At 50.9% G+C, this 25,505-nt stretch overlaps 1 protein-coding gene and 1 non-coding gene across 5 annotated transcripts in view; both read right to left on the reverse strand.

Annotated features, from left to right (window-relative positions):
• The window catches only part of LOC103165062 (RNA-binding Raly-like protein), a 32,613-nt gene extending 11,223 nt beyond the window's left edge, over positions 1 to 21,390 (reverse strand). For all 4 annotated transcript variants that reach the window (XM_039913457.1, XM_029075362.2, XM_029075363.2 and 1 more), the window contains exons 1-2: positions 21,122 to 21,390; positions 2,805 to 2,883 (exon numbers count right to left, since the gene is read on the reverse strand). In XM_039913457.1, coding sequence (XP_039769391.1) covers positions 2,805 to 2,883; positions 21,122 to 21,380 — 338 coding nt within the window. In that variant the 5' untranslated portion in view covers positions 21,381 to 21,390. The remainder of the gene's footprint in view (positions 1 to 2,804; positions 2,884 to 21,121) is intronic.
• LOC114815273 lies at positions 1,200 to 1,337 on the reverse strand. The gene has a single exon (XR_003763037.1). It is a non-coding gene; the product is annotated as a small nucleolar RNA SNORA7 (small nucleolar RNA).
• Positions 21,391 to 25,505: the final 4,115 nt, after the last annotated feature.

A 25,505-nucleotide genomic window follows, 5' to 3' on the forward strand; every position in this document is an offset into this window, starting at 1 on the left:
ACTGGGATATGACGAGTGCCTGGATGAACACGGTGACTGTTCGTACCATGGGAAGCAGTGGGATCTAGTGGATAGACTATGGGCCTGGGAGTCAGAAGGACCTGGATTCTAATCCCAGTTCTGCCACTTGCCTGACAGGTGAGGCACGTCACAACTTCTCTGGGCCTCAGTTACCTCATCTGTAAAATGGGGATTAAGACTGTGAGCTCCAAGTGGGGCAGGGACTGTGCCCAACCTGATTAGCTTGTATCTACCCTAGCATTCAGAAAACACACATAGTAAGCACTTAAATATCATAATTATCACTACCACAGAAAGCAGAAGGGATTCTGGAAATGCTATGGAGGATAAACTGGTAGGATTTGGTAACAGACTGAATAGAGGGGTGAAAGAATCACCCTGTGCCTCAGTTACCACATCTCTAAAATGGGCATTGAGACTGTGAGCCCCACATGGGACAGGAACTGTGTCCAACTTGATTTGCATGTCTCTGCCTCAGCGCTTAGTACAGTGCCTGGCACCTAGTAAGGGCTTCAAAAATACTATTATTATTAAGGAGGAGTCAAGGATAATTTCAAGGTTGTGGGTTTCAGGACCAAGCAGGATTGAGGTGGTTGTCAACTGTGACGAAGAGGGAGAGGACAGAGGGGAGCCCTTGGAAGACAGGATTTGTGAACAAGGAGAGAGAGCACTTTGGAGTGCAAACCTGGTCAAGAATGGGGAAAGATTGGGGAAAGAACTGTGAGTAGCCAGAACAAGAAAAAATGAGGTGGGAAGGCAGGGCAGGCCTGAGGAGGGTGGCCTTCTCTCCTGCACCATCTCTCCAGGCCCTCCTCCACTATTCCCACGACAACATAATTCGCTCCCTCAGGGGGTGTGCACGCTTACGTGCTAATGAAGGGATGCTTGGAAGACAGTCATTACCCCTCCTATGATCCCAGGCACTGTCCTTTCCTTGGGAAAGTTTCTCTCTTGTGTCTTGTCTTATGCTGTCAAGTCGTCTCCAACCCTTAGCGACTCCAAGGACACATCTCTCTCAGATCGCCCACCTCCATCTGTAATCGTTCTGGTAGTGGATCCAGAGTTTTCTTGGCAAAGATACAGAAGTGGTTTACCGTTGCCTCCTTCCGCGCAGTAAACTTGAGTCTCCACCCTCGATTCTCTCCCCTGCCGCTGCTGCCCAGCACAGGATAGGTTTGACTTGTAGCAGATTGCCTTCCACTGGCTAGCCACTGCCCAAGCTAGGAATGGAATGGTTAGGCCTCTGCTTCACTCTCCCTCCCACAGCCGAGACTGGTAGAGGACTGGAAACTCTCCAGGTGCAGTCTGAGGAGAAGGTTCTCTCAGCCTAGCTTAATTAGGACCTTCCCCCCGCAACCCTGGCAGGTGGCCTGAGACCATATTCTGCAGCCACAAGGACCCGGCAAAGCGCTCAGTGAAACTCATCAAATACCGTTCGAGCCGATGCGTCCTCCTAGCTTAGATGGCCTTAAATCAATTAATCAACAGAATCTATTGAGATCCTACAGTGTACGGAACACTGTGCTAAGCTCTGGAGAGTACAATAGAGTCCAAAGACACAATTGCTACCCTCAAAGATCTTTTAGTCTACCAGGGGAAGACTGACTAAATTACTTACAGTCAGGAGAGAAGACGGGTGAGTAAGTCATCGAGTACATTCAATTCTCCCATTTTGGCAAGAAAACTGTTAGGGAACTGGAGAACATTTACCCAGCTAGGAGAGCCTACTTGGATACAGCACGAAGCAGGGTCAGAAGAAAGGGTTTGTGCACATGACCGCACCAACACACCTGCTGAGGACCACAATGTGAATTTTCCTCACTGTAGGGTTTGGCAAGAATGCAACCCCCTGCGTTTCAGGAGAACTGGGTATAGAGATATTGAGATGCTCGTAAGAACTACTGGTGGCTGGGATTAGATATTCTGAGGTGGTAGCTGGGACGATGAGACCTGGGAGGAGAAAAATCGACTGGGGACAGCCTACTGGAGGAGGTTGGATTTAGTAGATGAGAGTTTAGTAGATGAGAACTGTTGTCTGGCAGATCTGAAGGGGGAGGGGATTCGAGAAAGGAAAGGGAGGGTGTGAGTCTGAAGTAGGTGAGGTAAGAGCGAGGGACAGTGAGAAGCTTCGATTAGGAGTGAATAGAGGGTAAACCGGGGAGTGGAGGGTATGTAAGTTAGAAGAAAAGCTGATGGAGGGCCTTGAAACCAATGGTCAGGAGTTTTTGCATGGTGTGAAGGGAAATATACGCTCTGGAGACTGCAGAGGAAGAGACGCTAGTCAAATGACAATTTTGGAAGACGATCCTGGCTGTGCAGTGTACTGTAGAACTGAAGAGAGGAGGGTGGGGTGGGGAGAACAGCAAGGAGGCCCATACAGTAATCAGGCGCTGAGGAGACCCTGAAGCAGAGTGATGGTGATCTAGGGGGAAGGGAAAGGGGTGGAGCTGAGAAATACTGGGGAGAATGGATGGGCTGGGACTTAGTGACAGGCTGAAGGTGAGGGCTGAAAGGTCACGAGGAGTAAAAGACAACACCAAGATTGTGGGCCTCCGGCCAGGGGAGGGACTGCAGTGTTGTTGACAGGCACGGGGAGGCTCGGAAGGTGAGCGGGTTGAGGAGATCTGGGTCCCACTGCTTCTGGGAAACTCCCCCCCGACCTCCACAAAAACGAACGACAGGAGACAAACAAGCTACAGAGCGCCAAGCCACCCTTCTCTCCCCTTACCCCCACGACCTCCTGTTCCGGGCTCCAGCCGCCCACGGGAAGCGACGGGACTTACTGATAGAGAGCGGTGCTGTGCTGCCGCTTCTGGCCAGGCCTGGCTCGGCTCGGTTTGGGCTCTCGGGCCATGTCTAAATCTAGAAAGAATAAACGTCCACACTGAGAAAGGGAGAGAAAACCGAGAGCGAAGTTACAGACAAATAACCATGCAGATCTTTGAGGTCTGGGCCCCCGCTTGGATGGGCAAACTGAAAAATGAAGAGCAAACACTACATCCAGAGTCGCACCAACATGCACGCTCTCCTGCCACCCAGCCGACCTGGGATTACTAATCTGGGCCGGCTCTTTTGGAAAGACGGAATCTGGAAAAACACGGACCTTGCTTCCCCGCTCTGAAGCCTCTGGAATTTCTGGGAGTTACCGGGAGAGGGGCAGGAAGGGAGACACTCTCGACAACTTTCCTCCCAGAAAACAAGTCACGAGTTTCTGTTTCACCAAGGACCGTTACCCTACTGCCTAACTGTGAAACTCCAAGGGCTCAGGCAGGGCCCTCGGAGAGCTGGAGGAGGCGGGATGCAGTCTTCCAGTTGCATGAACCTCGGCGGGCTGGTGAGAAGCTATGCCGGGAAGGGCTGGCCACCGCCGTTGGGCCAGACAGAACAGCAAATCCTAGCCACACCTCCAGCAAAGCAGGCCTACAACTTATAGGGGGAAAAACTAACTTTTTTAAAAAGAGGTCTCAAAACCACTTACAAATGGATGCTCTGGTACATAGCCCAGTATATTTGAGATCTTTAGAGCAGGCGACATATTAAAATCTCAATAATTCAAACTACAGGAAGGAAAGTCTAGGTCAAATTGAAGAAATAGTGTTGTCCAGTGGATACGGTATGGGGTTGGGAGTCAGAGAACCTGGGTTTTAATCCCAGCTCTGCCACTTGTCTGCTGTGGGACCCTGAGCAAGTCACTTCACTTCTCTGTGCCTCAGTCACCTCATTTGTAAAATGGGGATCGAGATTGTGAGCCCTATGTGGGACATGGACTGTGTCCAACCTGATTAACTTGTAACTACCCCAGCGTTTAATAAAGTGCCTGGCACATAGTAAATGCTTAACAAAAAACATTAAAAAAAAAAAAAGTGTTTTTTCAATTCACTTTCACTTCAAGTGGGTGTAAGTCAGGCTTAGGGTTAGCTTCTCGGGGTCTGTACTTGCCTGCTTATTTCTCTGACTGCCTCTTTATATCTATTTAGGACAACAGAAGGTTCAAGAAGGTGGGGTTAGGGGCAGTGGGAGATAGTGATCTTCAGTACACCTATCTTTCTTTCCTCTGGGGCTCCCAGCTGTAAATCCCCTGCCCCTTGGAAAGAAAACTCTGTTGACTAACTACAGTGAAGAGCAAACATTATCGATTTTAGATCAAAGCCTGCCTTTCTATGGCAGGAGCAGAGAGGGAGGAAAGGAGGAATCAGGGGATAAGCGTACTGATTTTTGAGCTGTCCCAGTTTAGTGAGGTCTAAATCAATGAGATTTTACTGAATGTGCCAATAAGAATACCAGCACACCACTGTTTGGACTGAGAGCAAAAGGGTTTGGAAGTAAGGTGCTCTCATGAGTCGGACTGAAGTCAAAAGATCATAAAATGGAGTAAAACTACCCTTACTTTTAAACCTCCTCAAGGTCTACACCAAAGTGAACTGAATATACCTGAAGTCATCTAGATTAGAACCTTCCTCTTCCCACCTCTAGAGCAGCCATTCATTCAGTTTCATATGGGGCAGTCCACTTTTTCAGGGGGTTGGTCCCCTGTCCAATACACAGATGGCCCTAGCCTGGATGCCTTTATGCCAGTGTTTTCATTTACAGCACACAAGATCCCTCTGCCTTGGCTTTGGCTGCTGAGTTCTGGGGCTTAGAAATGACACCCGTATTCCCACAGGCCTCTAGGATAGGAACATAACAGCTCTGGAGCAAGCCAGAGGGTCAAGGATTCCCCAGAGAAACGTTTGAGGTTCAGGAGAGTGTGTACGATATTAATACATTACGCTGAGTGCCTGGCTATACTAGTCTACATCACGTGAGTCTCCATGTCCAGCATTCCCCAGTGCCTGTAGTGACCACCCTACCCACCTCACCACCTCAATTTGGAGGGGTTTTTGGCCAATGCAGATGGCTCAGCAAGGATACTTGGGGGGTCGAGGGGGGGTGGAATGCTGTAGATCATGAAAATAAGCCTTGGCCCTCGAAATTCAGGGTGAGCCTGAAGGCAGATACTATGTTCAATCAGTGAGGTTGACAATCGAGTGCTATTTTAGTTGAGTCGGGAGGGCCCATTGCAAATGTTTTGCTCCAAATCCTATTTTTGTGAGTCTACTGTTAGTCTGAAATTTTTCTGCAAGTTTATGGAGGCTTAGCCTCAAACAGGGAGATGACTGGGCCCCAAACCCCAGAGACTGTTCATGGCCTAATGCCCATGCCAGGACGGGTCCCTAGGCCTTGGTTTGGCCCCACAGTAGTCTGCGATGGAAACGGACCCAATGCAGTCTTTAGGCTTCCATACGAGGAAGATAAAGCCCTCCAAGTTAGGGGGGACAGAGAGAGAGAGGGAGAGAAGGGGAGAGAGGGGGAGGGGGAGAGGGAGAGAAAGAGTGTGTGTGTATGTGTTTGTCGGGGTTGGTGGGTGATGCCTCAAAGAGTATGCCATTGTGTTGGAGACTATGAAAGATCATCTTTGCACAAAGGATAAAAAGGGAAGTCAAGGATGAGCAGAATCCTCTAGGAGCTGGATAGAAGCTCTTCTCCATCCACTAACCCAGCTATACCACCTTTAATGTTGATGGGACTGTGGGCTTTGATGTGAAGACTTGCCGAATTGTACTTTCCAAGCACTTAGTACAGTGCTCTGCACACAGTAAGCACTTAATAAATATGATGGAATGAATGAATGAATGAATGAATGAATGAATGAATGAATGAATGAATGAAAGGCAACGTTCTTGGGCAGTGCCCAACTCCCTTCAGTCCCTTTATCCTCCCCACCCCCTCCTGGTCTGACAATTCTCCAGAATTACAATTTCTCTTTGGCACCACAGTGAAAAATCATCCCAATCTTGACCCTGAGGGTTTAAAAGATATTAGGGCAGGCTGGACCAGAACTAGACAGGTGTGGCCCTTGACCCTCTAAGTAACATCCACAGGCCATTCTCCCAGAACCTGGGGCTACACTTCTGCAGACTCTGCATTCAGGAAAACTCACGTTGTCATCCTGAGCCACGCGTAAGCCTACAGCTATCTTTTCACTCACCGAGTCACCCAATTTCCAGGCAGACTCACCTTATTCCCTAATTCTGCTGCTCTATCCAAAGCGCTTAGTGTCTGGCAGAACTAAGTATTTTGTCTTTCCCATCTTCATTGGGGCGGGGGGATGGGACTAAAAAATTTTTCCGGTCAAAAGAATTTGGAAAATAAATGCAAGGCTTCCTAAGTGTGAATACAAGAATCCCTCATTTCAGGACACTGGATCCTCGCCTGGAGACACAGCAGGAGCAAGATCATCGGCTGGGAAGGGAACTCCCACGGACAGGGTGATGAGTTTCTTGCTTGACACACAGTGAGCGTTTAACAAACACCATCATTATTATTCCTTCTGGGGGTTGATCAGTCTCCTCCTACCAAGCATCCTGCCTCAACATAGGCATACCCTCAAATCGTAGCCCACGGGTGCTGGCAAGCCTCCTCACATCCAATGGAGCCCCTTAAGGAAAAGAGCTTGAAGAGGTGAAATAGGATGGTTTCTTGGGTTTCTGTCCCTCCAACCCTCCCTCCGGACTGGCACTATGACTTCCTAAGAAAATCCTAAGGAGAGAGGCTCAAGCAAGTTCTCTTGGGACAACTGGTACCCTGAGGCTACGAGGCCAAGTGTCCCTCAGCAAGAGCACTAGACCCATTAAAGAGGATCTGCTTGGCCCCACAGGCTCCCAACTCTTGAAGTGGGAACTCTCCAGGCTGCTTCCAAGAACTTGCACCCTTCTAACCAATACACTCCTTCTGGACCAGGATCTTCAGAGTTTCCTCACCTGTAGCTCTGCACCTAGTGGTGATCAGTTTCCAGGCACCGAATTTCACCCCCTTCTACTCCCTTCAGTCTCCTGGGAAAGACTAACAGATGCTTTAAAGTCATCCTTTCCACTGAGCAGCGTGGCTCAGTGGAAAGAGCCCGGGCTTTGGAGTCAGAGGTCATGGGTTCAAATCCCAGCTCGGCCACTTGTCAGCTGTGTGACTTTGGGCAAGTCATTTCACTTCTCGGTGCCTCAGTTACCTCATCTGTAAAATGGGGATTAAGACTGTGAGCCCCACGTGGGACAACCTGATTCCCCAGTCTACCCCAGCGCTTAGAACAGTGCTCGGCACATAGTAAGCGCTTAACAAATACCAACATTATTATCCTCACTATCCCCCACCCCCACCCCACTAGAAACTGGTCTGTAAGACGAGTTACCAGTGGAGAGCGGAAGATAGCGTAAACAGTCTCTCACAGCCCTGCTGAGTCCTTCCCCAAGTTAGTTCCACAGCTCTTTCTCAAAGGCAAGAAATAAATAAATGGAGAACAGGCCCAATGTGCCCCAATTTCTTCTGTGAAATCCTACCCAGAACCGTAGATGCCCCTTTGAGTCTTTCAGTGAGTTTATCCTTTCCATCGTCAACCCTGGACTCCTGGAACTAAGTAAGAAGGCCAGATGCCAGGGCGGGAAACAAGCCAATGGCCTTTTCAGATATCCTCCCAGTCCCCAGAGACACTTCTAAGCCTGAATCGGGAGTAGATGTGGGCCAAATTCAGACCAAACCAGACCAAACTCCTCCTCTTTTATTTGCCCTGCAGGGAAGACTTTAAGTGCTCAGTCAATACCAGTCATTGACTGACTGAAGAGTGCCTGTGGGGCAGTGTGGCCTAATGGAAAGACTAAGTGAAAGGGAGACAGGGGACTGGTGCCCTGGTCCTGGCTCTGCAACTTGCCTGTTGTGTGACCTTGGGCATGTCATTTAACTTCTATGGGCCTCGGTTTCCTCATCTGTAAAATGGAGATTCAAAAAAATCTGTAATCTTTTACAAATTAACAAAATCGGCCCCTCCAAGTCTATGAGCCTCTTGAGGGTCAGGGACTATGCACAATACGATTACCTTGCATCTAATGCAGCACTATGCATAGTAAGCTTTTAGTGAATACCATTATTATTAAAAAACACTATCATTATTGGTGAAGCAGTGTGGCCTAATGGATACAGTGAAGGCCTGGGAGTCAGAGTGTCCTAGGTTCTAATCCCAGTTCTGCCACTTGTCTGCTATGTGGCTTTGTGCAAATCGCTAAACTTCTCTGTGCCTCCATTTTCACATCTTTAAAATGGGGACTAAGACGGTGAGCCCCACTTGGGCCAACCTATTTAGTTTGCATCTATCACAGCACTTTTCATTCATTCAGTCATATTTACTGGGCACTTACTGTGTGCGGACCAGTAGCACAGTGCCTGGCACATAATAAGCACTTAAAAAATACCATTAAAAAATATTACATTGGTGGAACAACAGGAGAAGTTGACATTTTCCAAGTCAAAATCGGCAGGGTTCTCCTGCTTCTGAATGTGAATTAACTCTTGGATGGCTTTCACCTTCTGCCTAATGTCGGAAAGGCTTCAGGTAATGAGCTCAACCTGGGTTTGAAGTGATTTCTGAGGTAACTGCCACTACAGGAATAATGAGTTCAGGCCGATTTCCGTATCGTTGGGAAGGCCTGGGTTGGAAAAAGGGATGTGCCTGTGAACAGCCAATGATCTTCCCAACAATCCCTGTGCAGATAAAACTCCAACTAACTTCAGTGAGTTGACCTCACAGGAATTCTTCAGTTTCCTCATGGCCAGGATTTCGGACCACCATTTTCCGTAGCTACTGATGAGATTAGTGCTGGAAAAGCAGCTCCGGTGCTTTCCCCCCTTCAGAGGAAGCAGTGTACTGCATTTTAGAAATAAAAAAAAAAAAGATTCAAACGCTGCATCTGCCCAGACGAAAATACTGCACAGAATGAAAGAACAAAAGGTATTACGGAAAACAGAACTGGAAAAGAACCAACCGTAAGCTCAAATCTTGATCGGCCCAGCTCTGCGAGGTTCACTCTCCGGCGTCAGCCTTTCCTTGGGTGGCTCTCCCCGTCAGTACCCCACTGCATTCGTTCTCTCCCTCTGGCCCCGTTCTATCCTAGACGTTCGGCTCTCCCCTTGCTTGCCCAGCCCTCTCTGCTGCTTTCCTGGGGCAAGCCCAGTCCTGCAGAGACAAGAGCTCCCTCCCTCCCTTCCTGGAGCCCGGATTCAGCCCTGCCCAGCTCCATTCCACCAGCTCAGACCTGCCTGGCAACAGTTCCCTCCGTTTGAGAAATTGAGCGCACCTGTTTGGGATTTCAGGGCCAACTCTCTCCTTTGCTCAGGCTCCTGAACACCCGGGTTTTATGCTACACCAACTTTTCCTTTGGTGATCTTTGGAACTTTTAAACTAGCTCTGCCATCAGAGCTCTAGTGAAGGAATCTCACATCTCACCTCAGACAAAAATGGGCAGCACCTAAGTGCTTAGTACAGTACCCTGCAAACAGTAAGCACTCAGTAAGTATCACTGATTGGTTGATCAATCTGCAGTTGACTTTTGGGTTTCTCTGCATAGGGAGCTCAGGCTCTGCCCATCAAGCTGATCAAACTTAATCAGGTTGGACACAGTCCACGTCCCACAAGGGGCTCACTAGCATTACCTAGAGGACAGAGCATGGGCCCAGGAGTTGGAAGGACATGGGTTCTAATCCTGGCTCTGCTCCTTGTCCGTTGTGTGGCTTTGGGCAAGTCACTTCACTGTGCCTCAGTTACCTCATCTGCAAAATGGGGATTAAGACTGTGAGCCCTGTGTGGAACGTGGACTGTGCCCAACCTGATTAACTTGCATCTCCCCCAGCACTTAGTATAGTGCTTGGCACATAGTAAGCATTAAATATGATTTTTTTTAAAAAAAATCCCCATTTTACAGGTGAGGTAACAGGCAAAGAGAAGATAAGTGACTTACCCAAGGTCAAACAGCAGACAAGCAGCAGAGCTGGGACTAGACCCCAGGTCTTGACTCCTAGGCCTGTGCTCTACTCACTAGGCCACATTGCTTCTCTAGCACTGTGTGAGAGCTTTGTACTAAGATCCTGGAAGAGTACAATAGAATACAGAGGTACAATCCCTACCATTAAGGAATTTACACACGAGCAAAAGAGGTAGGCATTAAAATAAATTGCAGGCAAGGGAGGCAACAGAGCATAAGGATGTGTATGTAAGTGCTGGTGGTGGGGAAGGAGGAGTACCTAACTGCTTAGGAGGTAGTAGGTAGTCTAGCTCAAAATTTCAAGGTTTGCGGGATTTTTTTTTTTAAGTACCACAGATTAAAGACTAAATTGGGTTTTTTTTGGATAATTCATTTACGGGGCATGATATGTAGAAGGAAAGAAAAATCATGCCTGTGCTTTATACCAACGCCAGCAACTTTTCCTTTCTAGATTTCTTATCCCTCCCCAGAGGTGACTGCTCACTTTTAAATATCCATTCATTGTCATATTTATTGAGCACTTACTGTGTGCCCAGCACTGTACTAAGTACTTGGGAGAGTACAATATAATGATAAACAGACACATTTCCTGTCTAGAACTACATTGCTAAATGTGTTGGTAAAAGGCTTTTAGTAAATCATGATTCTACTTTTTATCAATAATACAGCTGATTCTCTCCTTTCAGTGTGGAGCGTCCTATCCTTAGCACAAAAAAAAGAACTGTGACTCTCCCTGGACCACAGAGTGAAGGTTCAGTGGCTACCAAATGGAGGGGGATAGAGCTATACGGGAAGCAGCGTGGTTCAGTGGAAAGAGCCTGGGCTTCAGAGTCAGAGGTCATGAGTTCGACTCCCAGCTCTGCCACTTGTCAGCTGTGTGACTGTGGGCAAGTCACTTCACTTCTCTGTGCCTCAGCTACCTCATCTGTAAAATGGGGATTAACTCTGAGCCTCAGGTGGGACGACCTGATGACCCTGTAACTCCCCCAGCACTTAGAACAGTGCTCTGCACCTAGTAAGCGCTTAACAAATACCAACATTATTATATGCATAGGCGATGCGATAAAGAGGGGAAAATATGGTGGGGAAAGATGAGAGATTATTCAGCGAGGACACGGACCATCCACCGCTGCCCGGGGACAGAGACCTGCCCGAGGACGCCGAGATCTCTCCGCCAAGGGACTACAAACTGGTGCGGACTATCCACCGTCGTGCGGGACAGAGACGTGCCCGAGGACGCCGAGATCTCTCCACCGAGCGGCCTCAGACTGATCAGGTTATCGGCCATCGGAACCACTGCCAATCATCTGCCTGGGTTATAGGACATCCCTTTCCCGATCTGCTGCGGCCAAGAGGTGGCCATTTTCTTCATCTTCCCTCTTTCCCTGCAGGGTGCGGCTGCCTAACGCCAAGGTGACAAGGTTCAAACATTATTACATTTCAAAAGCTGCCTGCCTTCACACCTACTCTGCGCATTTACTCCTATTCACTGGCCTCTTCACTCCCTAGGCCCCAAGGACAATTCAGGGAAGCAGCGTGGCTTAATGGAAAGAGCACCGGCTTGGGAGTCAGAGGTTGTGGGTTCTAATCCTGATCTGACACTAATCAGCTGTGTGACCCTGGGCAAGTCACTTAACTTCTCTGTGCCTCAGTTACCTCATCTGTCTATGGGGGTCATAAGTCTATGAGCCCCACATGGGACAAGCTGATTACCTTGGGTCTACCCCAGTGCTTAGAACAGCGCTTGGCACATAGTAAGCGCTTAACAAATACCATCATGAATTAATTTCAATTCCCCAACCCCGACCTCCTCCTCCTCTTAGCCCAATCCAATCCTCCCCGCTCACTACACCTCCCCCGTCCCATACCTCCTCCCAGCCCCATCCCCGTCATCCTGTCCCAGCACCACCTCTCGTCTCCCCCCTCCCCTCGGGGCCGGCCCCCATCAACTCACTCCCAACCCTCACGCTGTGTCTTCCCCCACTACCCCTCCAACATCATGAGCCAAACGTGGCCTGTGGAACCCCCGCTCCATCATCCTGCCCTTCAGCCTTGAGCTGTTGCTGACTCAGTCACTCCTCTTCCTCTCCATCATTGAAACCTGGCTCTCCCCAGATGACACAGTCTTCCCTGCTGCTTTCTCCAGAGGGGGCCTCATCTCCCACTCCCCCAGACTCACTGGGAAAGGAGGAGGTCTCGGTTTCCTTCTCGCGCCCCAGTGGCGCTTTTGCACCATTCCACCTCCTCCAACCCTTTCTTTCCCTTCCTCTGAAGCCCTTATCAGCCGCCTCTGCCACCCACTCCCCAGATTCTAGTAGCTGTCATCTACCAAACCCCGACAGGTCCCAACTCCAACTTCCTTAACCATTTTGATCCCTTTCTCACATTCCTTCTTTCTCCTTGCCCAAATTGATCCTTGAGGACTTCAAGATCCACAAAGATGTTCCTGATTACCCTTCTGCTCAAGTCCGCTGAACTCCTGCTTCACCCCACCTTACCCACTCACCAACCTGGATGCACAGTCTATCTCATCTCTAACCAGGGCACAATCTCTATCCTCACCGACTCTGAAATCCCTCTATCTGACCACAACCTCCTCACTTGCCCTCCTCTCCCACATACCTCCTCCCCATAAATCTTACTATTCCCTCACCAGAGACCCCCTATCTTTGAATCTCATCCACTTAGCCTCCATACCCAAACTACCTTCCCTTGATGACCAAACAGACGCCCTCAACACCACCCTCTCTACTCAACTCAACTCACTCGCTCCCCTATCCCTTTGTCGATCTCATACCACTAACCCACAGCCCTGGATCACCTGCACAGTCTGCCTCCTTCCCTCTTGTGCTCGAGTCACAGAGCACTACTGGAGGAAATCTAAATATCAGGACAAATGTCCACTTCAAGTTTATCCTTGCATGCTTTAACTCTGCCCAGCAAAATTATTTTTCCACCCTTACTGACACCCATGCCCATCACCCTTGGCAGTTGTTCCAGATACTTAACTCCCTCCTCAGGCTCCCTTCCCCCCCACCTCCTCCATCCCTTGCCCCCAATGATCTGGCCACCCACTTTATGAGGAAAATTGGCACTATCAGGCGTGAGCTCCCTAAAATCGCCCCTGTCCTTCCTCAGTTCCTCCCCCTTCCGGCCCCCTCAACTCTCCCATACTTCCCAGTAGTTCTAGAGGGGATCTCCTGCCCCGTCTCAAAATCTACCTGCTCCTCCTGCACATCCACCCCCATTCCTTTGCACCTTATCAAAATCCTCAGCCCCTCCCTTACAGCCAACTTCAACAGTTTGCCCTCCAATGGCTTCTTCTCCTCTTCTTTCAAACATGCCCATGTCTCCCTTACCCTAAAAAAAACCCTTCCTTGACCCCCGCAGCTCCCTCCAGTTAATGCCCCATCTCCCGCCTACCATTCCTCTCCAAACTCCTTGAGTAAGTTGTCCGCACACGTAACTGTCCTCGACCCCCTCCAATTTGGCTTCCATCTCCTTCCCTCCAGAGAAACCGCCCTCTCAAAGGTCACCAGTGATCTTCTTCTTGCCAAATCCTACATCCACTAATCCGACCTAATCCTCTCAGCTGCCTTCAACACTGTGGACCACCCCCTCTCCTGGAAACGTTATCCAACCTTGGCTTCACTGATTCTGTCCTCTCCTGGTTCTCCTCTTACCTCTCTGGCCATTCATTCTTCGCGGGCTTCTCCTCTGCCTCCCAACCCCTAACTGTGGGGTTCCCTCAGGGTTCAGTTCTTGGTCCTTTTCTATTCTCCATCTACACCCATTCCCTTGGAGAACTCATTTGTTCTCACATCTTCAACTACGACCTCCACAAGGATGATACCCAAATTTACATCTCCAGCCTTTTTCTCTCTCCCTCCCTTCAGTCTCGCACTTCCTCTTGCCTTCAAGACATCTCTACTTGGTTGTCCTTCTGTTACCTCAAGCTTAACATGTCCAAAACAGAACCCCTTATCCTCCCACCCAAACCCTGTCCTCCCCCTCACTTTCTCATCACCGTAGATGGCACCACCATCCTTCCTGTCTCACAAGCCTGTAACCTTGGCTTTATCCTTAACTCCTCTCTCTCATTCAACCCACAGATTCATCTGTCACTAAATCCTGTCTGCCCCACCTTTACAACATCGTTAAAAAGCGCCCTTTCCTCTCCATCCACACTGTTACCACATGAATATAATCACTCATCCCAGCCCGCCTGGATCACTGCGTCAGCCTCCTTGCTGGCCTCCCAGCCTTCTGCCTCTCCCTACTCCAATCCATACTTCACTCTGCTGACCGGATCATTTTTTCTACAAAAACGTTCAGGACATATCATCCCACTCCTCAAAAAATCCCAATGGCTGCCCATCGACCTGCGCATCAAACTCCTCCTCACCATTGGCTTTAAAACACTCAGTCACCCTGCCCCCTCCTACCTCACTTCGCTACTCTCTACTACAACCCAGCCTGCATACTTCGCTCCTCTAATGCTAACCTTCTCACTATGCCTCTATCTCGCTGCCTAGCCCTCTCCCACATTCTGCCTCTGGCCTGGAATGCCCTCCCTCCTCAAATCCGAAAGACAATTACACCCCCACCCCACCCTCCTCCCGCCCCCGCTTCAAGGCTTTATTGAAGGCCCACCTCCTCCAGGCGGCCTTCCCGAACTAAGCCCTCCCTTTCCTCTTTTACCACTCCCTCTGTGTCACCCTAACTTGTTTCCTTTGTTCCTCCCCGCTCCCAACCCCACAGCACTTATGTATATATCTGTATTGTATTTATTTATAATAATTATTATTATTATATTTGTTAAGCACTTACTATGTGCTCAGCACTGTTCTAAGCGCTGGGGTAGATAGAGGGTAATCAGATTGACCTACGTGGGGCTCACATATTTTAATCCCCCTTTTTACAGATGAGGTAACTGAGGCTCAGAGAGGTTAAGTGACTTGCCCTAGGTCACACAGCGGACAAGTGACAGAGTTGGGATTAGAACCCATGACCTCTGACTCCCAAGCCCGTGCTCTTTCCACTAAGCCACGCTGCTTCTCAATTTATTAATGTCGGACTCCCCACCTCTTGACTGTAAGCTCGTCGTGGGCAGGGAACGTGTCTGTTTATTGTTGTACTGTGCTCTCCCAAGCACGTAGTCCAGTGTTCTGCACACAGTAAGCACTCAATAAATACGACTGAATGAACGAATGAATGAGCGCATCCTAGAGGAGATGCGATTTTAACAAGACTTTGAAGATATTAAGGGTGGTCGTCTGTCGGAGCATTTCCGGTAAGCACTCAATAAATACGACTGAATGAACGAATGAATGAGAGCATCCTAGAGGAGATGAGATTTTAACAAGACTTTGAAGATATTAAGGGTGGTCGTCTGTCGGAGCATTTCGTTAACTGACGTGTGTCGGCTGTGTATCTACTCCCACTGTACGTCTGTAGGTGTCAACATGTCTGTTTTAACCTAAAGAATGGGATCCACGACTGGCTATCTGAAACGTGCCTGAGGATACTGAGGGACTGGCAGGAGGCTGAAACTCAGGAGGAGTTTTGGGGATTATCTGTGCATTTCACCTATCCGAACTCCCCCTGTTCTCGTCGCAATGGCTCAGAGTTGGGGGTACAACCTGGCATAGGTGCAGCAGTGTGACCCTTTCTACTGCTTGTTGGAAATAGATTTGACCATATTTCCTCCCTTCACTTTCACAACAAGGAAAAAGAAAAAAGGAACCCAATATTGTAGAATCACTACTGTCCAGAAAAGGGAACCGGGGGGGCTGGGAGGGGGAGAGGAGCTAGTGGTAGAAGAGGGGGAGGGTCAACAGTGACAATCACATCAGGAATAGGTTGCAAGTATCATTTACTATGCCCCCATCTAGCCCTCAGCCTCATTTCTGGGGGCCTCTTCCTATCTGGTCCTTGGGTAGTACAGTTGCATAGAGGTGAATAGGGAGATAGTTGATGAATAAGAGAATGTGAAACCGGGCACCTTGCCCGATCTGCCTGCCAGTTTCCCCTGGGAGCTTGGCACTGCCCTTGTCATGTCTTGCCCAATTTTTGAGTCTCAATCACTCCCCGGGCCAGTGCCCACATGACTGCTCCTTGTGCTTCTTGCTTCTGGAGGGTCAGAGTCCCAGGTTTCTCTCCTAGGCCCCCCAGCCTGGACCTCTCTTTCCTGCCAACGTGGTGAGCTCTTGTCGAGGACCCAGGGCAGAAGCAGAGGGAACCAAGACAACTTCAACTCCAGAGGCTCAGCTCCCATTGAGAGTCTAGCACATACCGCACCAGCTGCCCTGTTGGCCACAAAAACCTTTCGCAGATGCCTGCAAGAGGGAGATTATGAAAGCCAAAAGGATAAGACCAGGTGAAGAAAGGCTGGTAGGGAAAGAGTAAGAATAAATGAATGAAAGCAGAAAAAGACAAACAGCCACCCAGGGTAAGATGAACTTTCTTGGCCCAGAGGCATTCAAATTCAGATTCACCCGGCCATACCCAGCATGAACCTCTCTGGCATCTTTTTTCAGAGATGTATGTACCAAGTGCCTCCTAAACACTCACTTAATCTAAGAGCAGACCTCATTCTCAATAGAAAAATGGAGAACTGCATGGTTAAAGGACTTACCCAAGGTCAAAAAGACAATCCGCAGAACGGCTTGAAAAAAAATAAATGTAATGGATCCCACATGTTTCTTAGTGCTGCAATCATCAGCAGCCTCGGTTTTCAAGTTAAAAGGCGGTTCAGTAGCAAGCATTTTTTTTTTTTTTTTTTTTGCTGCAATTCAACAAGAAGGGACTTGAAAATGCTAGGCTGAACTGGTGAAGAGGAATTTTTGCCAGGAGATTGTTTCCTTATGCAAACCACATGATTGACAGCTGTTGTCTGGGAATCCTGTTAGCTGCCCCCAACCCTGACTTCGCTGCCTCCAGGCCATCAGCAGGCAGGTGCCCAAGAGCTGGGGGAAAAGGTCAGGGGAGCATGGGGCAAGGGGAGGAGAAGATGCTGGAGGGATCTCGGAGGGTGCAGGAATTAATGCTTTATCCCTCTCTAATGGCTGACCTGCCTTCTCAGCTCCGAAACGGCGAGCGTTCAAGTGACACTTCATTTGACTCTTGCCTCCTGTAGAAATGCAGCAAGTTGAATTTCAGGGGAAATTTGCTCTAGGCTAGCTTGGACTAGAACCTAATCCTAATGGGCATCTCCTAACCAGGACAACAAGACTCTCTACCTTTCCCCTCTTAACCGATGGAGTCTGGGTAACACTCCATCCAAATAAAAAGGGGTCAGGCTGGAGTTTCATGGACAGAGCAGGCCAGGGCTTCTCTCTCTCTCTCTCTCTCTCTCTCTCTTTCTATCTCTCTCTCAGAGATACCCCTGCCTTACCCTACTCCCCACCATGGAGTTCTCTAGCCTACTCAGTCAACCATGGAGCAGTCACCTGCTCATGATCATCTGTCCCCTGCAGTCCGATTCATTCCTTATCCTCACACTCATTTATACGGGCCCCCATCTAGGAAAATTTCTTGGGATGGGTGAGTGAGCTCTATAATAATACTGATGGCATTTGTTAAGCACTATGTGCAAAGCACTGTTCTAAGCACTGGGGGGGATACAAGGTTATCAGGTTGTCCCACGTGAGGCTCACAGTCTTAATCTCCATTTTTCCAATGAGCAAACTGAGGCATAGAGTTTAGTGACTTGCCCAAAGTCACACAGCTGACAAGCAGCGGAACTGGAATTAGAACCCATGACCTCTGACTCCCAAGCCCGGGCTCTTTCCACTGAGCCACACTGCTTCCCCAGTGTTTGTGGGAGAGTAAGCATATGAAAAGGCAAGACTGAAAAGAAAGTGGGAAAAGGAATGCCATTTAAATGTAGCTGGCAGGGCCCTATGAACATTCAGTAGAGAGGGATCCTGATAGGTGTTACAGGTAAAAATGAGATGTAGAAGTCAAATTTTCCCCAAGGTCAAGGGGCAAAATGTAAGGAAACAGTCCAGCAAAATCAGTAGTAAGTAGTAAGAGCCTCTCTGCCTCTGTCAAGTTGACTTGACATTCTTATCTACCCCTGCCTATTCTAGCTCACTTCTGCAACAAATTCGTTCAGCCTGAGGAGTAATCCTAAGTCTACCACAGCCCGAAGCGGGCTGGTTTATAGGGGCTCGCAGAAACAACATCTGAGCCTCTGGAGGAAACAATCTCTGCCCCTTATCTGTTACACCCTAACAGATAAACACTGACAAAGGAACAAATTGATATTAATTTATCATATGGATGCAGCAAAGATGTGGCTTGCTATCAGGATCTCTCACCCCAGGTGTTTAGGAGTTTCGGACCCAAATACCATCCATCTTGACTCTACCTCCGGGTGAGTGGGGCTGGAGAGAGACAGAGAACTTCAGGGAGGAGCAAGGGGAAAACCAAACTAGGTGTTGGGGCTGGGGGAAAAACCAGGAGAGCCAGACTCTTTGTTTCAAGTTGCACAAGAGCCCTCACACCCACCCCCCTTAACCAGGATCCTGAGCTTGGCTCACTTCAGCCCAGCTGCCAACTCTGCCTCCATCCTCCTCGACCTCTGTTACGAGACGCTCTTCGACTAGTAGACCTTTAGAGACAGTACACTCAGTTTTCCATTAACACAGAGGTTACATTCCTGACGAACCCCCCAGGTTACGGAAAATTCATGTTATAGCTGGCGGGCCATATGCACGACAGCTTCTTCCAACATCGCCTCACAATCTACCTAGATAGATGTGTGCATTAGAAGCAAGTTCCCTAATTTCCTAACAGCATTCTATCAAATATCTCTTGCCGAATTGTACAGTCCAAGCGCTTAGTACAGTACTCTGCACAGTAGGCGCTCAATAAATACGACTGAACGAAATACATATAGTAAAAGGATGTTATGGAAAAATAGAATCTCCCCCTCTCCATGGCTACACTCAAAAACTTGGGCACAACACTCACAGCCTGTGGTTTCTTTATGAGCTTTAGCTAAAATTATGGTATTTGCTAAGCGCTTACTATCTGCCAAGCACTGTTCGAAGCAGTGGGGTAGACTCACGGTAATCAAGTCGGACACGGTCCCTGTCCCACATGGGGCTCACAGTCTTAATCCCCATTTTACGGATGAGTTCAATGAGGCCCAGAGAAGAAGCGACTCGCCCAGCAGACAAGTGGCGAGGCCGGGATCAGAACCCACGTCCTCCGACTCCCAAGCCCGCCTTCTTGCCACCGAGAATGTCGTGTCACTACGGCCCCCTCGTCCCACAGCTCAAGCCCGCTGAGAGCCAGGACGCTGTGGTGTCAGAAGAGACGACTGGTGTGCTTGTGTGGCGCTGGAGGCCGCCGGGACTTCCCTGTGAATCTGCCTTAACGCAGGTTGTGAGAACACAACCCCTGTGTTTTGGGAGGATTTAGAAAATGACAGACAAGGAAAGCGAGGTGTTTTAAAGTTCTTAGGGGGTCGGAGCCAGGGATGCTAAATATCACCACTCTCGGCCGAGGACAAACGGCATTTGGAAAGGCGCTAGGTGACGGTGTGTGACTCCTAAACATTTTCTGCAGGGGGGGGAGCCCTATGAATCGCTTCTTTTTTCCAAGATCCTCTTAAAACCTTACTGTATATTTAACTTTCCCTTCTCCCTAATTCCTCCTTAACACTCTCGACACCCCATCATTTCCCTTTCCCCTAAAAGCGAGGTCTCTCCTTGCTCCTTTCCCTTTGGAAAGACCCTTCTTCCTCCTCCTCCTCTTCCTCTCTCTTTTCCATCCCCGTCTGGGGTGTCACTGCACCAGCCGAATTTTCTGGTCGCGAAGAACCCCACGTGAACAGCACCGTTCCCCCCCCCCCCCCAAAACGGGGTGTTTGGGGAGCAGCGGTAGAGAAGGCCGAGCTAGGAGACAGCAGGGAAAGGGGTTTTTGTGGTGGTTGTTCCCGGCTCTCGCCTCCTGGCCTAGTGACCTTGGGGAAGTCATTTCCTCTCGGTGTCCCCTTGGGTGACATCGGGAAAAGACCTCGGCGGGATGCTAGGGGCTGAGGTGGCGGGAGGCCGGGGACCGCTGTCGTCGTCATCAGATCTGGGGAGGAGGCACCCCGGGGGAGAGGGGTCGGTGAAAACGGTGGGGGATCAAACGGTGAGGGGAGGGGAGATGGTGAGGGAAGGGGAGATGGGGAGGGGAGGGGAGATGGGGAGGGAAGACGATGGGGGGAGAGAGAAGACGGTGGGGGGAGAGAGAAGACGGTGGGGGGAGTGGGAAGACGGTGGGGGGAGCGGGAAGACGGTGAGGGGAGAGAGAAAACGGTGAGGGGAGAGAGAAAACGGTGAGGGGAGAGAGAAAACGGTGAGGGGAGAGAGAAAACGGTGAGGGGAGAGAGAAAACGGTGAGGGGAGAGAGACAACGGTGAGGGGAGCGAGACAACGGTGAGGGGAGCGAGACAACAGTGAGGGGAGCGAGAAAACAGTGAGGGGGGAGCGAGAAAACGGTGAGGGGGAAGGGAGAAAACGGTGAGGGGGAAGGGAGAAAACGGTGAGGGGAGCGAGAAAACGGTGAGGGGAGCGAGAAAACGGTGAGGGGAGCGAGAAAACGGTGAGGGGAGCGAGAAAACGGTGAGGGGAGCGAGAAAACGGTGAGGGGAGCGAGAAAACGGTGAGGGGGAAGAGAGAAAACGGTGAGGGGGAAGAGAGAAAACGGTGAGGGGGAAGAGAGAAAACGGTGAGGGGGAAGAGAGAAAACGGTGAGGGGGAAGAGAGAAAACGGTGAGGGGAGAAAACGGTGAGGGGAGAAAACGGTGAGGGGAGAAAACGGTGAAGGGAAAAACGGTGAAGGGAAAAACGGTGAAGGGAAAAACGGTGAAGGGAAAAAAGGGTGAGGGGAGAAAAGGGTGAAGGGAGAAAGCGGTGAGGGGAGGCCGCCCTCCCCCGAGGCGCGTGAGGAGGGAGGCGCCTCGCGCCGCGCCTCGCGCGCCCCCTAACGGTTCTCCGAGGAGGGCGCCCCCAGGCCCCCGCACGAGCGGCGCGCGCCCCCCCGGGGGGAGAGGAGAGACAGGGGCCGGAGCCTTTGTCAGGCGGGCGCGCGCGCCCCCGGGGCCGGCGAGAGGCGCGGCCCGGTCGGGGACAAAGCCCCGGGCCGACCCCATCGTGCGCCTGGGGCGGGGGGCGCGGGCCGGCACCCGCACATCCACCTCCCCTTCCCCCCCCCGGCCGGCAGAGTGGTGCGTCCGGGCGCGCCCGGCGGGCACTTACATCTCCGACAGGCTTCCTCGCTGCCGAAGAGAGTCATGCCAGCCCGCGGGGGGGTCCGATGCCAGCGCGGCCCGAGGCCCGCTCCTGCTCCTGCGGCTCCGGCGGCGGCTGCGGGCGGGCGGGGCGGCTGTGCGGGGCGGGGGGGTCCGCGGGCCGGCGGCTCGCCCAAGCCCCCGCTGCGGGGCGGCGCGCCGGGCCACTGGAACGTACCATCTCCCCGGTGGGCGCGGGGGAGGGCGGCGGGGCAGGGCGGAGACATGAGGCGCAGCGCCGCGGCCGCGCGCGGAGGGGGCGCGGGCCCGGGCGGCGCGCGGAAGGGCGAGGGGGGCCCCGCTGACGTCAGCGCGCGGCCGGGGGGGGCGCGCGGCCGGGGGGGCGCGGGGGCGCGCGCCGGGCAAACCGAGGCGGCCCCTGGCCACGGGCACGGCGCTGTCATAACGTGGGTATTTGTTGGGCGCTGACTCTGTGCGGAGCACTGTTCGAAGCGCTGGGGGAGACCCAGGGTCATCAGGGGGGTCCCACGGGAGGCTCCCAGGCTTCATCCCCCTTTGACAGATGAGGTCGCTGAGGCCCAGAGACGTGAAGTGACTTGCCCACGGTCCCACAGCTGACGAGTGGCAGAGCTGGCATTCATTCATTCATTCAGTAGTATTTATTGAGCGCTTACTAGGTGCAGAGCACTGTTCGAAGCGCTGGGGGAGACCCAGGGTCATGAGGGGGTCCCACGGGAGGCTCCCAGGCTTCATCCCCCTTTGACAGATGAGGTCGCTGAGGCCCAGAGACGTGAAGTGACTTGCCCACGGTCCCACAGCTGACCAGTGGCAGAGCCGGGATTCATTCATTCATTGATTCAGTAGTATTTATTGAGCGCTTACTAGGTGCAGAGCACTGTTCGAAGCGCTGGGGGAGACCCAGGGTCATGAGGGGGTCCCACGGGAGCCTCCCAGGCTTCATCCCCCTTTGACAGATGAGGTCGCTGAGGCCCAGAGACGTGAAGTGACTTGCCCACAGTCACACAACTGACAAGTGGCAGAGTTGGGAGTCGAACCCATGACCTCCGACTCCAAGGGATTCAAACCCATGACCTCTGACTCCCAAGCCCGGGCTCTTTCCACTTAGCCACGCTGCTTCTCTATCTGTAGTAATAACGATAATAATAATGTTGGTATTTGTGAAGCGCTGACTATGTGCACAGCGCTGTTCTAAGCGCTGGGGGAGATCCAGGGTCATCAGGTGGTCCCACGTGGGGCTCCCAGGCTTCATCCCCATTTGACAGATGAGGGAACTGAGGCACCAAGAAGTGAAGTTGTAATAATAATGTTGGTATTTGTTAAGCGCTTACTATGTGCAGAGCGCTGTTCTAAGCTCTGGGGGAGATACAGGGTCATCAGGTGGTCCCACGTGAGACTCCCAGGCTTCATCCCCATTTGACAGATGAGGGAACTGAGGCACAGAGAAGTTAAGTGACTTGCCCACAGTCACCCAGCTGACAAGTGGCAGAGGCAGGATGGCCTTTGTTAAGCGCTTACTGTGTGCCAAGCCCTGGGGGGGATATCAGGTCATCGGGGGCTCCCACTTGGTACTGACAGGCTTCACCCCCATTTGACAGAGGAGGGAACCGAGGCCCAGAGAAGTGAAGTGACCGGCCCAAAGTCACATAGCTGACGAGCAGCAGAGTCGGGATTAGAACCCATGACCTCGGACTCCCCATCCCGGGCTCTTTCCACTGAGCCATGAGGGATCTGAGGCCCAGAGAAGTGAAGTGACCTGCCCAAAGTCACACAGCTCACAAGCGGCGGAGCCGGGATTAGAACCCACGACCTCTGACTCTCCGGCCCGGGCTCTTTCCACTGAGCCACAGTGCTTCCCGAGCGACAGTGGAACTGCAGCGCGGCTCGGCGGCAAGAACCCAGGCGAGGGAGCCAGGGGGCGTGGGTTCTAATGCCGCCCCCCGCCGCTTCTCCGCTCTGTGACCTTGGGCAAGCCACTTCATTCACCTAGTCGTATTTATCGAGCAGTTATTTTGTGCGCAGCACTGTACTAAGCGCTTGAGAAGCAGTGTGGCTCAGGGGAAAGAGCGCGGGCTGAGTCAGAGATCATGGGTTCAAATCCCAGCTCTGCTGCTTGTCAGCTGTGTGACTGTGGGCAAGTCACAACTTCACTGGGCCTCAGTCACCTCATCTGTAAAATGGGCGTTAAGACTGTGCGCTCCATGTGGGACAAACTGATCACCTTGTATCCTCCCTAGCCCTTAGAACAGTGCTTTGCACATAGTAAGCGCTTAACAAATGTCATCATCATTATTGGAAAGGACAGTACAGCAATAGAGACAATCCCTGCCCACAGCGGGTTTACAGGCTTAAGTTCTCTGTGCCTCAGCTACCTCATCTGTAAAATGGGGATTAAGACGGTGAGCCCCACCCGATCTCCTTCTATCTACCCCACCACTTAGTACAGTGCCTGGCACATAGTAAGCACATAAATACCGTCATTATCATTATTACTACTGTGTGCCAGGCACTGTACTAAGCACTGGGGTGGAGACAAGCAAATCGGGTTGGACACAGTCCCTGTCCCATGTGGGGCTCACCACCTCAATCCCCATTTTACAGTAACTGAGGCCCAGAGAAGTGAAATGACTTGCCCAGGGTCACACAGCAGACAAGTGGCAGAGTCGGGATTAGAACCCATGACCTTCTGACTCCCAGGCCCTTGCTCTATCCTGTACTAAGCGCTTAAGGGAATACGAGACAACAGAAATTAGCGGGCGCATTCCCTCACTCTGTGTGGACGGGGATTGTGTCCCACCTGATTATCCTGGAGCCACCCCCAAGGCTTAGAACAGGGTCTAGAACATGGTAAGGCTTAGGGGATAGAGCATGGGCCTGGGAGTCAGCAGGTCATGCGTTCTAATCTTGGCCACTTGTCTGCTGTTGATCTTGGACAAGTCACTTCACCTCTCTGGGCCTCAGTTACCTCCTCTGTAAAATGGGGATTGAGACTATGAGCCCCACGTGGGACAGGGACTGTGTCCGACCCTATTTGCTTGTCCCCTCTCCAGCGCTCAGTACAATGCCTGACACAAAGTAAGCGCTTAAAAAATACCACAAAAAAAATACCACAATTCATAAATACCATTTAAAAAAACCATTTAGTTCAGAGAAAACATTTCAGGAGGAGAAGGCTTCCTTGGCTTGGAGTGGAAAGCCCCTCTCCCCGTCTTCTCGGAGGCCTCGGTGGGAAAGGAACTGGCCGGGGGCCTGGATTTGGGCAGCTTGAGATGCCAGGAGAGGGAGGGGAAGTGAGGGGGGCTGCTTTTGCATCGTTTCTTGGGCATAAAGGACACTTCCCTGATTCCAAAGAAAGTCGATTGCACCCGAAGATGTAGCTCCGTAACTGAGGCAGATCCCATGAGCCCAGCCTGCCAGAGGAGTTGCCCTGGAGAAGTCCCTATCTCATGGCCTTTCTGATACAATTCTTACCTTGTACAATAAAATACCTTGAATAATATACCTTGTATAATCCGAGTATAACTGTATGTATCCCCCTCCCCTCAGCACCGTGCTCATTTGTATATATCATTTATTACCCTATTTGTTAATGAGGTGTATATCTCTGATTCTATTTATCTTCATGTTGCCTTGTTTTTGTCTTGTTCGCTTTTGCTTTGCTGTCTCTGCCATTTAGACTGTGGGCCCGTCGTTGGGCAGGGATTGTCTCTATCTGTTGCTGAATCGTACGTTCCAAGCGTTTAGTACAGCGCTGTGCACATAGTAAGCGCTCAATAAATACTACTGAATGGAAGAACTGTATCCCCGTGTGACTGTATCCCTTGCCGAATGTTTCACCGTATCGCTTGTTGAATGTCTTTGGGTGCACACCTGCAGCCTCTCTCTTAGGCATGTGTGTCCAGGCAGGTATTTGTGTTTCTGCAGTCTTGTGTGTAAGAGACCACGTGGATACTGACTCTGTTGTACTCTCCCAAGTGCTTAGTACAGTGCCCTGCACACAGTAAGCGCTTAATACCATTGATTATGATGATTATGTTATAAGCTCGTTGTGGGCAGGGAATGTTTCCGTCTATTGTTGTATTGTACTCTCCCAAGTGCTTAGTACAGTGTTCTGCACACAGTAAGCGCCCAATAAAAATGATTAAATTGAATGAATGAATGGCGTCTCTGGGCTCGGGATACATTATTGTGTTCTTACAGTCCTGTATGTGAGAGAGCACATGTATGTCTCTGGGCACCTGAGCCTGGGTATATTCGTGTGTTCAGGCACTGGTAGAAAATATCAGATTAAACTGAGATGTAGAAAGCAAATGGAAAAGGAGGATGTGGAAAAAGGAATTAAGAGTTACTGGAGCTTTGCAAGTATGAAACAG

Source organism: Ornithorhynchus anatinus, chromosome 11 (genome assembly GCF_004115215.2).
Source record: "Ornithorhynchus anatinus isolate Pmale09 chromosome 11, mOrnAna1.pri.v4, whole genome shotgun sequence".
NCBI classification, from domain to species: Eukaryota; Metazoa; Chordata; class Mammalia; order Monotremata; family Ornithorhynchidae; genus Ornithorhynchus; species Ornithorhynchus anatinus.